General features: G+C 41.5%; 1 protein-coding gene across 4 annotated transcripts in view; it reads right to left on the reverse strand.

The window, feature by feature from the left end:
- Positions 1-18,517, reverse strand: part of slc6a9 (solute carrier family 6 member 9) — an 86,350-nt gene that overhangs the window by 46,336 nt on the left and 21,497 nt on the right. The window contains exon 1 of one of the 4 annotated variants that reach the window (XM_023977932.2): positions 123-391. The exons of the other annotated variants lie outside the window; for them this stretch is intronic. Within the exon in view, the coding sequence (XP_023833700.1) occupies positions 123-164 (42 nt within the window). The 5' untranslated portion in view covers positions 165-391. Of the gene's footprint in view, positions 1-122; positions 392-18,517 lie in introns of those variants that run through there. 4 annotated transcript variants of the gene reach the window in all.

Consider the following 18,517-nt stretch of genomic DNA (forward strand, 5'->3'; position numbering starts at 1 on the left):
TAACTGTCGGAAGTGTTCTCCATGAGCTGACAAAATGACAACATTTTGCTTGAGATCAAATGTATCACATCTGTGTATCAAATAGGACACAAGATGAAAAGAGTGAGAGAAAAAAAACTGACCTGGTCGGCTGTACAGGCTGCATTGCTGTTGGACTCTGACATTATTTGATAGTGCCCAGTGGTTCTCTCGTTTCCACTCCTGAGTTCTTCATTCACACCTTTCCTTTCGGTTCCGCAGAAAGAGGGGAGGGGGGGGGAAGAACAGCCTCTTTTTGCCCTGGGTTGATTAATGCCTGAATTATTTTCACCTCATTTCATCTGATGGAGTTCTGTTTCCTCTCTGCCTCTCTCAATCATGCGGCATAGTAGCCCTCTCCCTCCCCACTCTCACTCGCCCTCCCTTCCTCTCTCCTTCCCTCCCTCGCTTTTGCTTGCCCTCCCTCTCAGTGTCCCCCTTCTGTTGTACTTCCCGATTTCAGGAAAATCCCCTCCCCTCCCTCCCATTCCCAAAAAGACAGGCGAGATCCACAGCCTTTGCCTCTACCTCTACCTCCACAATGAATGGGTCGTTGTCATTCCAGCACCTTGGCTGCATACAGAGCGAGGGAGCTGCTGGTTTAGCTGCCTGGAGTCAGGGCTCCTGCCAAGCCTTCCTCAAGAGACTAAAGAAAAAGTGAGGAGCCGTGCGCTTCCACTGGACTCACTACCCTTGCTGTATCTAAATTTCTTCCACTTTTTTTCAAAGCAGCTGCACCCAGACCACCAACACTCCCATTCATGAACACTTGACTCTCAAATCCCTGTCCCTTGACATTGCCAATTCCTCCCTGTATGTAGTGCAAAAGGCACAAGGATATACCCTTCTCACTGCCTACAGCCCCTCCCCCCCTTTCAAATTATGCTCCTTCGTATTATTTCCACTCTTGACAATGTATGGTCAACCAATTCGTGACAGCATGGCGAGAACCATAATTGCATCACAATTTATGGGAAGAGATAAACAAAATTCCAAAATATGTCACAAAGGAGGGCTTTTAAAATGCCGCTTATGGCCATATCCTCAGAGAATCCAGTTAGTGGGGTCAAAAGTTGACTGACACCTGGCCTAATGGACGTTTGATAGTGGCGGACAATGGAGGCAACCACTTCAGTGAATAGACTCCATGAGTTAATGTGATGAGCTGTAGAATGCAGACAGAAAGTATTGATTTCTCAATCAGCGTTGGAACATGACTTTACATTATTATGCAGTTCCAGGCAAATGACCATATCCTCATTGGAGGAAATGAGTACGTACAGACATCAGTTTAAAAAGAAACAGAAAAGTAGTTGTGCACTATTGCTATTTTAAAGAGCAAAACAAATATTCCAACAATTAGGCTACTATTTGCTAAATAGAATTTAGGACATTTGAAATTTGATTAGCAGAGAAGTTGCTTTTGAAATGAACAACATAAAGGGACAAGTTACGCTAGTAATCAAGGTAGTGGAAATCATGTAATGTTTAATGCTATAAAACAACGTGTAGAAAATACACTGACCAGAGATGAAGGCTAAATCAGATACATTTTCATGCATGCTAAATTCCAGAAATATGATGGCTGATGGAAACCTAAGGGTCGAAACGTTGTATCAATAACATCACCTGGGAGCACGAACAGCAGTGTGCAGCGTTGTTATCCCCTACAACTCCAGCACCTGCAAAACAGTACCTGGATGTGTGTATGTTCTTCAGCTTTTCTACAATTCCAGAAATATACATGAAAAGCTAATAATTTTTTATTCCATGAGGAGGAATGAAATTGCTTAACTAGGCGACAGCACACTTTCTGCATGATCTTTATTAGTAAACGTCTGCAGACGAGTGAGTGTGTGGGATAGCGGAATAAATGACACACATGCAGAGCTCCTCTGGGGTTCCATATGAGGCCCAGGCAGCCACAAACCTGGCGGTGGGGGATTCTGACACTGTAGGTCATTAGAAACTCCACAGGGTCTGCAGCCAACTCCTATTAGTCAGCCACCAGAGAGCCTGTACACCACAGAATAGGTCAGATTTAATGAGGATTTTGTACTGTGCTATTTTGCCTGCCGCTTATCAATAGTTGAAAGGAGAGTGTTGTGGAGAGGGTGACTACGACCATGAAAAGAGACAAGATTACTATAAAAGCCAGTTGACATGTTGGGGAACTTGTTTTCCTAATTGCTCTGTTATGTCTGCTATTTAGCTCCAATTAAACATCACAGATGCCATGTTCTGTAATTGCCCGGATCTGTTAAATGTTTTCATTTTTCCCCACTTTACAACTACAACTGGAGTGTAAATTCAATTCATTGAAAGTAACATTCCACATAAGGATTTGTCATTAAAAAGTCAGATCCAATGGCATAGTCCCTTGGGAAGAGAGCAAGAGCGTGATAGTTCAATCTCCAGACTCCACAGAGACAGACAGATCTCCCAGGACAGATGATGGGGGTCAACCGGATAACCTTTTCCTGGCACCTCCCTACTGGGCGTCAGTCATACCCAGGTCATACCTTGCACATCGCACACAACCCTGCTGCTAAGAATATACAGCCTAACCCCCAAAAAAGACAGGGAGACGGGGACCTTCCTCAGAACTCACCACCACACTCCTCACACTAATGACACTGAATACAGTAGTGGCGGGGGGAAGGGTGAGGGAGGCCATTGGGACAGGACAACTTCCGACTAAGGCATGCAAGAATTTAGAAAGGGTCGTCTGGCTGTGCACAGCCCATCAATGAGGTGGCCCGGCAGCCTGAGAAAAACCCAGTTGCTATGGAGCATGGGTAGGCCACAGTCCTGCCAGAGAGTGAGAAAGGAGAGAGAGAGAGAGAACACGAGAGAGGGAAGGGGGCGTAGCATTGAGAGTTCCATTTCAAATCTAAACTAGCTGTTTTTATTTCCTACTACGCTCCTATCAGAGAGTAGATCTCACCCATTTCAAGCATTTGAGTTGAGTTCTCTAGAACATCAAATCTGCAAGCATTTCTTTGCAAAGGATATTCTTATACTTCTTGAAAGGATAAGGCTACCGTTATATCAGCAATAAAATAGAAAATCTCCCTATTACACAACATTTCAATCTAATAGAAATAAAACTAAAACAAGCCTTAAAGTGGCACAGAATGCTCCCATGTTTGAAATTAGCTGCCTTTGGGACTCTTTCCTATTCAGAGCACGCTGCCTCTATTGACAAGTCAAACAAGGGTCTTCAGTGTGGGCTAAATTACTACTGCTGACCAAACATGTCACTTTCGCAACTTACTGCCGTGCTGGATGTGCCGTTTCCAGATCCTATTCTCACTCAGTTGGTATTCAGACTAGAGATACCAACACAGCCACGCACGCACACACACACACACACACACACACGCACACACACACACATATTTACAAATAGGCAAGCTCCAACAAACACCCACCACTTGACACACAAAGCTTTTTGCTGAAATAATAGGAAGACACATAAAAAAGCCATTTGTCATTGATCTTATTCTGTTTTGGGTCGTCTAATTTCTTTGGGCGGTCTTGAGAAGAGGAAACTGTAACGACTTCCGCCGAAGTCGGCCCTTCTCCTTGTTCGGGTGGTGTTCGGCGGTCGACGTCATCGACTTTCTAGTCACCACCGATCCATTTTTCAGTTTCGTTTTGTTTAGTCTGTATTACACACACCTGGTTTCAATGCCCCTATCATGTTCCCTATTTAACCCTCTGGCATACATTTCTGTTCTGTCCGTGATTGTTTGTTTCGTTAGTGGTTGTTGTTGGTGCATGTGTGTTTGTTATATTCCCTATGAGGAATTTTTGCTTGTATTTTGAGTAAACGCTGTTGTTTTGCTCAACACCTGTGTCATGCGCTTGACTCCGCTACATCTCTGCACACAAACCCTGACAGAAACAGAGTCCATGAAACCAGTCATGCCCTTATATTGCAGGCAAGACAAATGTAATAGCTATGTTCTTTTTTTAAATTGGCAACGTCAAAATATCAGTGTTAACGTAGAGGGACAAGCTACTCAGAGAATTTCCAATGTACAGTGCATTCGGAAAGTATTCAGACCCCTTACCTTTTTCTACATTTTGTTACAGCCTTATTATAAAACGGATTAAATTGTTATTTTTCCTCATCAATCTGTACACAGTACCCCATAATTACAAAGCAAAAACAGGTTTAGACATTTTGCAAATATATTAAATATAAAAAACTGAAATATCACACAAGAATTCAGATCCTTTACTCAGTACTTTGTTGAAGCACCTTTGGCAGCGATTACAGCCTTGAGTCTTCTTGGGTATCATGCTAAAAGCTTGGATTACCTGTATTTGGGGAGTTTCTCCCATTCTTCTCTGCACATCCTCTCAAGCTCTGTCAGGTTGGATGGGGAGCGTCGCTGCACAGCTATTTTCAGGTCTCTCCAGAGATGTTCAACCGGGTTCAAGTCAGGGCTCTGGCAGGGCCACTCAAGGAGATTCAGAGACTTATCCCAAAGCCACTCCAGTGTTGTCTTGGCTGTGTGCTGTAAACGCTGCGTGTAACACATCCGGTGTCAGGATAAATAAAATGCAAGGTCTGCTAACTTTCTTTAATTATGTTTAATTACCGCAAACAATGAATGGCAAATGCAATTTTCGTATATACGGGTTCGCTGTTTCACCGCGCAGGATGAACAGAGAACTGGCACGAAGTACGTAAACAGCTGTTCTTATACCGCGATGACGTCGTTTCAACGCGTCTGTTGGCCTATCACAGTAGAGGCTGGGCCTGGTTTAGACTCTGCCCCCCTTGGCGCGTTCCTTTGTCCACCTCTGGTTGCTGGGTAGATTAGCTCCGTCTTGGGTCTGGATGTGTATAAGAGACAGGATTAGCTCCGTCTTGGGTCTGTCGATTCTACACTAAAACAGTTCCTAATATGGTATTGTCCAGTATTCTAACCTCCTGGTTGGTCTAGAGAGATGCACCCCTCCCCTCTCCAGACTGTCCACAACAAACTATACTGCGGGGGGTGTGTGTGTATGTGTGTAACAAAACAATATTCCTCTTCAACCAATATGCTAACAGGCTATTATGCATAAACATAAATCCTAACAGTGCTTAGGGTCTTTGTCCTGTCGGAAGGTGAACCTTCACCCCAGTCTGATGTCCTGAGTGCTCTGGAGCAGGTTTTCATCAAGGATCTCTCTGTACTTTCCTCCATTCATCTTTCTCTCAATCCTGACATCCCCACAGCATGATGCTGCCACCACCATGCTTCATCGTAGAGATGGTGCCAGGTTTCCTCCAGGCGTGACTCTTGGCATTCAGTCCAAATAGTTCAATCTTGGTTTCATCAGACCAGAGAATCTTGTTTCTCAAGGTCTAAGTCCTTTAGGTGTCTTTTGGCAAACTCCAAGTGGGCTGTCATGTGCCTTTTACTGAGAAGTGGCTTCCGACTGCCCACTTTACCATAAAGRCCTGATTGGTGGAGTGCTGCAGAGATGGTTGTCCTTCTGGAAGGTTCTCCCATCTCCACAGAGGAACTCTGGAACTCATTCAGAGTGACCATTGGGTTCTTGGTCACCTCCCTGACCAACGCCCTTCTCCCCCGATTGCTCAGTTTGGCCGGGCGGCCAGCGCTGGTCTTGGTGGTTTCAAACTTCTTCCATTTAAGAATGATGGAGGCCACTGTGTTCTTGGGGACCTTCAATGCTGCAGAAATGTTTTGGTACTCTTTTCCAGACCTGTGCCTCGACACAATCCTGTCTCGATGCTCTATGGACAATTCCTTCGACCTCATGGCTTGGTTTTTGCTCTGACATGCTCTGTGAACTGTGGGACCTTATATAGACAGATGTGTGCCTTTCCAAATCATGTCCAATCAATTGAATGTAACACAGATGAACTCCAATCCAGTTGTAGAAACATCTCAGGAATGATCAATGGAAGCAGGATGCACCTGAGCTCAATTTCGAGTCTCATAGCAAAGGGTCTGAATACTTAGGTAAATAAGGTATTTCTGTTAATTTTTAATACATTTACAATAATGTCATTATGGGGGTATTGGGTATTGTGTTTAGAATGATAAGGGGAAAAATAATTGAATCCATTTTAGAATAAGGCTGTAATGTAACAAAATGTGGGGGAAATTAAGGGGTCTGAATACTTTCTGAAGGCACTGTATTGTTGCATTATCAGAATCATATTTACTTGGATACTCCATGGTTCATGTTTCCTATGAGTGGTTGGATTTTTAGCTACCCTTGTGCAAAAAGTAGGAATCAATCTTATGTTCCTTCTCCTCATTTGATTTCTTTTAGTTGATACCGATTTGTTTCCCCCCCAAAAGTAACAATTGCCTAACTATCAGGCTCAAAATGAGTACTGAGTGTGGGCCTCTAGAACATCTCACTGTAACGTCCACAATACGATCACAGAACACATTTTAATATCAGGTGTAGACCGGGTCACGGGATGCGTTTAGCAGTCATTCAACTTTATCGTAGAGACCTCTGTTAATTGGTATGACATGTAGTTTTTTCTCCATCTAGTCTTCTTTAGTGATAGATGTAGCATCCAGTGCAGTGCTGAAGAGATGTCCAGCTCACTCGTGGAGATGCTAATGTTTGGTCCTATTAAATCCGCTTGCATAAAGATCTCTGTCCCTTATTGCAATTAACTTAATATCTCATCACCTCTGATTAGGTTCCCAAGTAAGTGATGGGGTGTGCGAAGGCTTGGCCCATGGAAAACTTGGATAACCCTCAATTTCAGACCGGGAAACTGAAAAGTGACAGCAAGTAGCTATGGAGAATCTCTCAGGCTGGACGGACTACATAACATGGAGGACAGAAACCAAAGAGAGTTAAAAAAAAAAAAACTGAATTTTTTTGGTGCGACTAACAGCCTTTGTCTGGGCAATAAAAGGACAAATTCATTGGTCGGAAAACAACTTCCTGAGCATTTCTTCCAGTTTGAAGTGTGACGTTTGCTTAGCCTGGCAGCATTTAGGGACACAGGAGAGAAATCTCTAACGCTTGGGTTAACCTGAAGTTTCCATGATAATTTCTCCCCTCCGTTATTTAGCTGGAAGGGCCCCAGCTGTTAATTCTTTATAAATAGCGTGTAGCTCAGATCCCCTCCAGGGAGAATGGGGCTCAGTGGAGTAGCTTGGGAACAAATCGGGCTGGAAAAAGCACACAACATACACAATTTGACAAACATATGGGATCATTGCTGGAGATTAAAGTGAGTTATATGTGACTTGAGTGGATTCAACAATGAGCAAATTAGAAGAGCAGCAGCAATCGTAGTTGAGCTGGAATATGAGAAGTGACAGAGGTTTGCAGGAAAAAAACTAAATTCCCAAATTTTTGGGAGGGGGAATAAGTTACCAAAAGTTTGAAAATCTCATATTTGACTCGTAGCCTACATACACAGCAAATATTTCTGGAGTAACAATGAATTTACTAAAATCATTCAAATAGAATCAAAATGATAATTTGAATGTGTTGGCATCAGCTCATTGTGCTAATGTATCTGGTATTTCATTCTTCCTGCATACTTTCATAATCTTAAAATTAAATGAACTAATATATAAGAGGGGGAAAAACTTCAACAGAGGAACATTTTTGTGCAATGGCAATGTTGAAGGCCTTGTCTCTAGCTTGGTCAACATAACTGGTCCAGGGAGGTTGTAGGATTCTATGTCCTATTTGGAATTATGTCAGAGTTCCAGAAACCAGATACAATGTAACATAGCTTAGTGAACACGTGAATAATCAACAACAACAAAATATATACAGTAGCAGTCAAAAGTTTGGACACGCTTACAACTCATTCCAGGATTTTGTTTATTTTTACGATTGTCTACATTGTAGAATAATAGTGAAGACATCAAAACTATGAAATAACACATATGGATTCATGTAGTGTGTTAAACAAATCAAAATATATTTTATATTTGCAATTCCTGGAATGTATTTCAGTTAACAGGTGTAGTTTGTTAAAAGGTCATTTGTGGAATATCTTTCCTTCTTAATGCGTTTGAGCCAATAAGTTGTGTTGTGACAAGGAATGGGTGGTATACAGAAGATAGCCCTATTTGGTAAAATACCAAGTCCATATTATGGCAAGAACAGCTCAAATAAGCAAAGAGAAACGATAGTCCATCATTACTTTAAAACATGAATGTCAGTTAATGCGGAAAATTTCAAGAACTTTGAAAGTTTCTTCAAGTGCAGTCGCAAAAACCATCAAGCGCTATGATGAAACTGGCTCTCATGAGTACCGCCACAGGAAAGGAAGACACAGAATTATCTCAGAGAATAAGTTTATTAGAGTTAACAGCATTAGAAATTGCAGCCCAAATAAATGCTTCACAAAGTTCAAGTAACAGACACATCTCAGCATCAACTGTTCAGAGGAAACTGCTTGAATCAGGCCTTCATGGTCGATTTGCTGCAAAGAAACCATTACTAAAGGACACCAATAAGAAGAGACTTGCTTGTGCCAAGAAACACGAACAATTTACAAATTTGAGATTTTTGGTTCCAACAGCAGTGTCTTTGTGAGACGCAGAGTAGATGAACAGATGATCTCCCCAATTGTGGTTCCCACCGTAAAGCATGGAGGATGAGGTGTGATGACTGTCTGTGATTTATTTAGAATTCAAGGCACACTTAACCAGCATGGCTACCACAGCATTCTGCAGCGATACACCATCCCATCTGGTTCGCGCTTAGGCAGACTATAATTTGTTTTCCAACAGGACAATGACCCAACATACCTCCAGGCTGTGTAAGGGCTATTTGACCAAGAAGGAGAGTGATGGAGTGCTGCATCCGATGACCTGGCCTCCACAATCACCCGACCTCAACTAAATTGAGATGGTTTTGGATGAGTTGGACCGCAGAGTGAAGGAAAAGCAACCAACAAGTGCTCAGCATATGTGGGAACTCCTTCAAGTCCGTTGGAAAAGCATTCCAGGTGAAGCTGGTTGAGAAAATGCCAAGAGTGTGCAAAGCTGTCATGGCTACTTTGAAGAATTTCAAATATATACTTTTTTGGTTACTACATGATTCCATATGTGTTATTTCATAGTTCTGATGTCTACACTATTATTCTACAATGTAGAAAATAGTAAAAATAAAGAAAACCCTTGAATGAGTAGGTGTTCTAAAACTTTTGACCGGTAGTGCACGTTGATTTGATTTGAAATGGTGGGGGGAATTTGAGATGCTTTTGGTGAGCCTTGGACATTCAAGGAATCAAAGTGATAACTAATGTGAAGGCGGGTGTTCCTGTGTGGGAGCCCTGAGAACAGCAGACCCGCTTTATCCCATGCCTATATCTCCCATTACTAGACAAGGGGCAGAGCAGGTTGAGTTCAAGCGCAACAAATTACCTAAATATGGGGTGAAAAGCCTTTGAAGGACCTCAAATGGACTGTTGAAAATAATAATAATAAAAGAGATGAGAAGATTTAAGAGGCCCGTTGAGGGAACACAATGCTCAATAGCTGTCCATAATTTTACAAACTCGCCAGCGGACGAAAGTGGGTATCTTTTTTTACTTTGTTTATCCTTTCTTTGGAGGGGGCTGCCATTAAACAGAAGGGAGAGGAAGAAAAGTTGGAAAAAACGTCATTTTCAGCCTGAGTGGTTTCTTCAAATGAAATCTAAAGGCCGAAACTCAAAGGGTTCTTTGGTTGGGGGATCTTTAAAAGGAAGCGCAGCAGTGGACGTGTTTGGCATTTGGTGACCTTTCTGCCGCTTGGTGCACTGTACAGTCAGAGGCTCAAACATAAACAGAAATCATGTTTAACTTCCCTTTTTCTCCCTCACATCTGTTCCCATGCCCTGAAGGCAGCACGATTGCACAGTTACAAAGATGTGAACACTTAAGCTAATATAAGTGAGTGATTGACAGCTGACTTAAAGGAAAAGCTTTTGGGCAGACTGAAGACGTGTGGGACAGACAAACTTAACTTGAGACTTATTGTCTTTACGCAAACTTCCCATGGCAGGGCAACTGTTTACAACATAAAGTCGTTGAGACCATCCACTCATACACACCTCAATACTACAGTCACAGTCTTGCCAGTTTTCCAAGGTGAGAATGTTATAAAGTAGGCAAACATAAAGGACTGAAGCCGACTTTCAAAATCCTAACGTCACTGAGCCTCTCACATTAAACAACAGGCTTTTCTGTATTTATTTATTTATGTTGCTTTGCCAACGTAGTGATGCGCAGACTTAAGGATATGGTACAGACAGGGGGTTACACACTACAAGATTCTTCACTTGGTCGTGAGGATTGTCGATACCACGCTGTCTCACCTACAACGAGCTGTGGCTCAAAGCAGCCTCATAAAAGTTTTCCTTCAGACATTCACGCTTGCCATACGGAGTTGAAATGTAACTGACCGCCTAGATTCGGTGTTATGTAGCAACATTTGAAATTGTGTGTTTTACTTTGGACAAGAGTAGAGACTCAGAGCTAGAAAATGGGATATCATACACTGCAGTTGAGGAACAATGGAAAAGTAATTCTGCTTTGGAAGTTGCTAAATTTGAAACCCCACGTTTTGAGAAAATGGCCCTTGAATGCTTTGGTACACCTACTGGAGAGCTCTTCTTTGTCTAGACCCATTCAGCATCGTTCACACCCTCTTAAGCCTTAGCCCCACCCATCTCTTTAAGGATTCTCATGTGAGTCTATGTGGTAAACACAAACACACGCTATATCAAATAAAATCGATGTTTATTTGTCACATGCACAGATGGTGTAAACGGTTACTAGCATAGTGGTTACTAGCATAGTAGCAATATCAAAAACAGATACAAATATTTAAAATATGTTTTCTCATTATTAGATGGCGCTTACCCGACACACTTGTCTAAATTGATGGGTCATGTGAAGGAAGAGCTATAACCACCCACATCTAGCTACGTGGATGGGTCACTATTATCCGGCCGAAGTGGAACCTTTTGTTTAGACATGTAGCTAGCTAGGTAGCTAGCTAAACAATGAACCGGAATAATCCCAACTAATACTACTACCAATACAAAGTATTGTAGTATGAATCTGCAGGTAGCTAAAGCTAAACAAACAAGGTTCAATGTTAGCTAGCTAACATTAGGCTATAACTAGCAATGCAAATGGTTTTCTGATTCGAATAATATTACTACACAGATCATACACGTAACGTTAGCTATCGAGCCAGCAAGCTAGCTAACTAACAGTACACTTTAACTTAAAATAAAAAAATAAAAAATTCTGACAAAATTAGAAACATATATCTGAAAATGTAGCTAGACTATTACCCGTATACATGGATGAACGCTTCACGGCAGACTTGAAACATTTAACGTTTTGTTTGTAGATACATCATTTGGCTAGCATTGTGTCAAGTCACTCCGGTTCACACTGAACATGGCGTGTGCAGAAAGTAGACCATCACTTTTTCCAACTGAACTTTCGATAGCGCCTGCTAAATTCAGGGCATCAATGTTGTTGAAAGTAGCAAAACTTTTGTAGTTCTAATAAATGTTTACGTTCAAATGCCGCTCCTGTGGGGTAGTGACATGGACATACGCCTAATTTCCTGAAACAAGTCACAAATATCTAGCCAACATTTTTCAATTGAAAAACATTGTTTGTGAACTTTCGAGCTGTAACGATTTGACACTTTGGCTTTGGTTAAAGGCAAGTACAAACGCATACTAGTAGTAGTCATCGCTCCTGCTCGAGAGTCTACACATCCTGTGTGATGGGAAACAAGATCATCATCTCACTGGCTTCTTCTCTTGCCTCATTGGCTATTGCTGATCACTGTTCTCAAAACTTGTCGTTGCACATCTCACACTACAAGAGCATTGCAGATTTTGTGTCTATAAAATCAAACATGTTTGAAAATATTGGGACGTCTGGGACTGGTTGCCCTCAGATTGCGTTTCTAAACCGCTCACATTAAAACTAGCATCGGTGACGGAGTAGGCAACGACATGGGGATTTTTGTAAAAAAAATATTTTAGAAGCAATGATAGAAAGCACTTTTCAAAATCGTTTGACATGCTCGTCACCATTGTATGACTAGAGCCTGAGCGATATGGTATTTTTGGGTCCGATACCGATTTTAGAGAGGCAAAAGACACCGATTACCGTTAGATCTGCTGATATAAAGTAATTTAGAGGTGGAAAGAATTCTTATTTTTTTTATTAAAAAATGACACAATAATTTTTTGCACTAATTACCAGATACTCTAAATTATGATTTAACAAAATATAACATTGTACATTATTTATAAAAAAATTATTTGTGGTTTACAGGATATCCACCAAAAAGCAACTACATCCTCTATAAATACAACAGTAAATATAAAACTTGTTTAGTTTACCTTCTTAGGTACAAGTTAAAGATGTGGCACTGTATAAGAAGTATGCAAAAGTGTTTGTGCTAGACCACCACAAGGGGTGGCTGGCTGAATTATTTAAACTTTATCTCAAAGTAAATCTGAAATTGCACTGTTACAAATTCACAAATAAGCATTGAAATGCAGTAGTAACATGCCGTTCATAATGCCATCGCTACTTGTCAACGGCAGCTTTGTCTTGAGTAGATTTACTACAGTGTTTAAAACAGTCAAAGGTTATGTAAACAAACACTTTATGGCAACCTCGTAATGAGTACATTATGACACGCACAAGCTAGCTGTTCATTACGACAATGTTTTCTTACAGAACCCATACGTACATTACCCTGTCAATACAACATATATTGGCTATAAATGTCAACTGCAAATGGCATGCGCTGGTGCCCGGAAACGTTTACGCAGGAAAATTCTTGCCGGACTGGTTTTAGTCACACATTCTAATTTAGCTAGATAACTAATGCTAGCTACTTATCTCCCATGTTAGCACATGGCCCAAATGATAGATCTGTGCCAAATGTCTTGCTTTTTGAAGATTGCATATTTTGGAAAACAAACTAAATAAACCCACTAGCTAACATAATAGGCCTAGACAGTAACAGTATTATTTTTGTGTCGAGTGTTCACTTTGGCGCCAGTCCAGTGTTAGCACACAAGTAGCACAGATATCTAGCTAACTATATTGCTGGCTAGATAGCTAAGCTAACAACCTTGCTGGCTAGCTAGCCTGCTAACGTTAACTAAGTGAGAGTGTGATGAGGACAGGGCTGCTTGATTGGTGTACATTTTTTCATTTACAAATACGCTGGCTGTTATAAGCTACTCACTGTTAAACCACCATGCTTACTCTCTCTCTCACATTGTGACCTTGGGCTGAATGATGTTCAATGAGCAGCTAGTAGAGAGCCCTCTTCAGGTAACCATTGAAAATGTTTTAAAAAATACCTCAAATGAGCAGACATATTTGTTTGTTCTATGTACAGTTGAAGTCGGAAGTTTACATACACCTTAGCCAAATACATTTAAACTCAGTTTTTCACAATTCCTGACATTTAATCCGAGTAAAAATTCCCTGTCTTACGTCAGTTAGGATCACCGCTTTATTTTAAGAATGTGAAATGTCAGAATAATAGTAGAGAGAATGATTTATTTCAGCTTTTATTTCTTTCATCACATTTCCAGTGGGTCAGAAGTTTACATACACTCAATTAGTATTTGGTAGCATTGCCTTTAAATTGTTTAACTTGGGTAAAACGTTTTGGGTAGCCTTCCTCAAGCTTCACACAATAAGTTGGGTGAATTTTGGCCCATTCCTCCTGACAGAGCTGGTGTAACTGAGTCCGGTTTGTAGGCCTCCTTGCTCGCACACGCTTTATCAGTTCTGCCAACAAATTTTCTATAGGCTTGAGGTCAGGGCTTTGTGATGGCCACTCCGATACCTTGACTTTGTTCTCCTTAAGCCATTTTGCCACAACTTTGGAAGTATGCTTGGGGTCATTGTCCATTTGGAAGACCCATTTGAGACCATGTTTTAACATCCTGACTGATGTCTTGAGATGTTGTTTCAATATATCCACATAATTTTCTTTCCTCATGAAACCATCTATTTTGTGAAGTGCACCAGTCCCTCCCGCAGCAAAGCACCCCCACAACATGAAGCTGCCACCCCCGTGCTTCGCGGTTGGGATGGTGTTCTTCGGCTTGCAAGCCTCCCCCTTTTTCCTCCAAACATAACAATGGTCATTATGGCCAAACAGTTCTTTTTTTGTTTCATCAGACTAGAGGACATTTCTCCAAAAAACTTTGATCTTTGTCACCATGTGCAGTTGCAAACCGTAGTCTGCCTTTTTTATGACGGTTTTGGAGCAGTGGCTTCTTCCTTGCTGAGTGGCCTTTTTGGTTATGTCGATATAGGACTCGTTTTACTGTGGATATAGATACTTTTGTACCTGTTTCCTCCAGAATCTTCACAAGTTCCTTTGCTGTTGTTTTGGGATTGATTTGCACTTTTCACACCAAAGTACGTTCATCTCTAGGAGACATAACGCGTCTCCTTCCTGTGCAGTATGACGGCTGCATGGTCCCATGGTGTTTATACTTGCGTACTATTGTTTCTACAGATAAACATGGTACCTTCAGGCGTTTGGAAAATGCTCCCAAGGATGAACCAGACTTGTGGAGGTCTACAATTTTTTTTCTGAGGTCTTGGCTGATTTCTTTTGATTTTCCCATGATGTCAATCAAAGAGGCACTGAGTTTGAAGGTAGGCCTTGAAATACATCCACAGGTACACCTCCAATTGACTCAAATTATGTCAATTAGCCTATCAGAAGCTTCTAAAGCCATGACAATTTTCTGGAATTTTCCAAGCTATTTAAAGGCACCGTCAACTTAGTGTATGTTAACTTCTGACCCACTGGAATTGTGATACAGTGAATTATAAGTGAAATAATCTGTCTGTAAACACTTGTTGGAAAAATTACCTGTGTCATGTACAAAGTAGATGTCCTAACCGACTTGCCAAAACGATAGTTTGTTAACAAGAAATTTGTGGAGTGGTTGAAAAACGAGTTTTAATGACTCCAACCTAAGTGTATGTAAACTTCCGACTTCAACTGTATATAATATTGGCATAAGTGGAATAATATTATGTAATAATATTGGCATCTGTGGAATAAAGACCAATACAAATATTTCTGTGAAAGGCTAATATCGTCCGATAATATCGGTCATCTTATTTATCGGTCGGGCTCTACTCGAGGTGGGGCTTTGAGTTGTTTTCTCCATTTGGCTGTTCCCAAGAGACGAGCAGGAGAGCAGCAGTCAGACAGGATGCTACTCATTGTCCTACCACATCTAAATGAGGTCCCGAGCAGACAAATGTGCAAATCCCTCACCCCACTCCCTTCCCCAACATATCTTCTCTCAAAGCATAAAAGACATCTAGCTGTCTCGTAAAACGGTCTGCCAAAACCTCATCCGGCTGCCAATTCAGGGAAAGTGAGCCCAAAAGCTATAAAAGCTGTTAGAGAGCTATTCAAAAGATAAGGCCTTCCTTAGAAAGGTTGGAAAGAGTCAGACTTGGGTTTCTAAAGCACAATTGCAAGCAAAATGATACCAGCCTGTCCATGCTATGTAAAAACTCTGCTTGAATAGATAGAAAACCAGGACAAACTATTTTAGCAGCAAGGGAAATTAAGTATACAATGTCTAAAACATAACTAGGTATAACTATCTGTATATACACTATATATACAAAAGTATGTGGACACCCCTTCAAATTAGTGGATTTGGCTATTTCAGCCACACACGTTGCTGACTAGTGTATAAAATCGAGCACACAGCCAAGCAATCGCCATAGACATACATTGGCAGTAGAATGGCCTTACTGAATAGCTCAGTGACTTTCAACGTGGCACCGTCATAGGATGCCATCTTTTCAACAAGTCAGTTTGTCAAATTTCTGCCCTGCTAGAGCTGCCCCGGTCAACTGTAGGTGCTGTTATTGTGAAGTAGAAAGTCTAGGAGCAACAGCGGCTCAGCAGCAAAGTGGTAGGCCACAAAAGCTCACAGAACGGGACCGCTGAGTGCTGAAGCGCATAGCCCGTAGAAATCGTTTGTCCTTGGTTGCAACACTCACTACCGAGTTCCAAACTGCCTCTGGAAGCAAAGTCAGCACAATAACTGTTTGTCTGGAGCTTCATGCAATGGGTTTCCATGGCTGAGCAGCCACACACAAGCCTAAGACCACCATGCGCAATGCCAAGCATCAGTTGAAGTGGTGTAAAGCTTGCCGCCATTGGACTCTGGAGCAGTGGAAACGTGTTCTCTGGAGGGATGAATCACGCTTCACCATCTGGCAGTCCGACGGACGAATCTGGGTTTGGTGGATGCCAGGAGAACGCTACCTGCTCCAATGCATAGTGCCAACTGTAAAGTTTGGTGTAGGAGGAATAATGATCTGGGGCTGTTTTCATGGTTCAGGCTAGGCCCCTTATTTAAAGTAAAGGGAAATCTTAAAGCAACAGCATACAATGACATTCTAGACAATTCTGTGCATCCAACTTTGTGGCAACAATTTGGGGAAGGCCCTTTCCTGTTTCAGCATGACAATGCCCTTGTGCACAAAGCGAAGTCCATACAGCAATGGTTCGTCAAGATCGGTGTGGAAGAACTTGACTGGCCTGCACAGAGCCCTGACCTCAACCCCATCAAACACCCTTGAGATGAATTGGAATGCCGACTGCGAGCGAGGCTTAATCGCCCAACATCATTGCCTGATCTCATTAATGCACTTGCGGCTGAATGGAAGCAAGTCCCCACAGCAATGTTCCAACATCTAGTGGAAATCCTTCCCAGAAGAGTGGATGCTGTTATAGCAGTAAAGGGGGGACCAACTCCATATTAAAGTCCATGAAATGTTTGACGATCAGGTGTCCACATACAGTAGATACTTTTAATCATGTAGTGTATGTAATGCAATATACTGTATGCAAGGGAGCCATGGCAGTGAAGCAGTGACAGTTAGTGATGGCGGGAGAAGGGTTCGGTCCTGTGGAATGACTAGCATCACTGTCTGTCAGTAGAAGACAACAGACTCAGCCATTGCGACTGGAGCATGGGGGAACCAATCACAGAAGGGGAGGGAAATGGAGGGGAGGATCTTTGGCTCTTATCTACCTTTGACTTCACGTTTGGACCTCAAGGTTCGACCTCAGGGTTTGACCTTAATCATTCAACCTTACTTTTTTCCTGTCCAGATAAGAGAGGTTTAACATTCTATCTCTATCTCTTTTTCTGTTTTACTAACAGCAGTGTGAAATTTGAAGTTTGAAAATGTTGTTGTGAAGAACATGTGATGTTGTTGTTACTGAGGTCTTGGTCTGAGCATATTTACAGCCAGGGACACACTGTCCAGACAATTACAGAAGTGGCTGCTGCAACAGCCACATCGGCCAAGTCAAACAATCAGCCTGTAGTATACCTGCTTGACAGACACATGGGTCCGATTGGGTAAAGCCACACAAGGTCCAGTTACTTCAGTACTACTACTATAGCCAGCCACTATCCCCAGTATTTCTTAGAAGCCAATCATCTTCTCAGTAGTTAAACATCGAAAAGGATGAAGGCATGGCATACAAGATTAGGGATGGTCAAAACCAGTTTCTTACAAACTATGTAAACATAAGACACATAGACAATACATAAAAAGACAAATGGAACTTCAGAAATTCAAGCTAGTGTCTTGTAGAATCACATCGATCAAGTACAGGTAACACCTTGTTGACGACGATAAATAGGGTAGGCACGTCTTCAAATGATAGGCTGAACCAAAATAAAAAATATTCACACAAAATACTACCAAAAGAGCATTCAAATGAAAGTGATATTTATTGACTTTATCCCAAGTAAATGTATAATCAAAATGACCTTCCAAGCTCTTTGGTTCATATGCAATAATCTTTCATTTTGAGTGCGAAACAATCATTTCATTTTCCTTTGATCAAATTATAAAATATTTTGGGGAGGACAGAATTGATAGCCTTTTCGGTTCCCAATTGGATTCTCTCTAACACAGTACAAATGTGGCACTATTAACATAAGAAATGTAGACAGTAGGTCTACAGTAAAATATTACTGCAAAACTACACAAACTTTACTTCACTACTGGCTGTGCAGTAGCTGGTGACAGCTAATGAGACCTCCACATTAAATCATGTTACAAATGTTTCTACAACTAGCTAGAATTCTAACTATATTTACTTTCTCTAATGAACATAGTTAGCAACAATAAAAATGGTATTTATTATGGCTTTTATTTAATTAGCCTACATTTTGTTAGGTAGGCCTATAGGCCTCTTCAATTCACCTCCAGTTAGCTGATCCTTGGAACATCTCTGTACAGAGCTCATAAGGGGAGCGTAGGGTCAACTGATGGTCAACAGCTGTACACTGCTATTCGTCATCAATGACAACAATACTGCTCATGTGAGTAGCTTCAATAAGAACTGATTTCAAATCGGACAAAAAGAACACTGCCTCTGACAAGGTGTGTGTGAGGAGATCAGTAATGTGGGGG

This window comes from Salvelinus sp. IW2-2015, linkage group LG32 (assembly GCF_002910315.2).
Source record: "Salvelinus sp. IW2-2015 linkage group LG32, ASM291031v2, whole genome shotgun sequence".
In the NCBI taxonomy this organism is placed as follows: Eukaryota; Metazoa; Chordata; class Actinopteri; order Salmoniformes; family Salmonidae; genus Salvelinus; species Salvelinus sp. IW2-2015.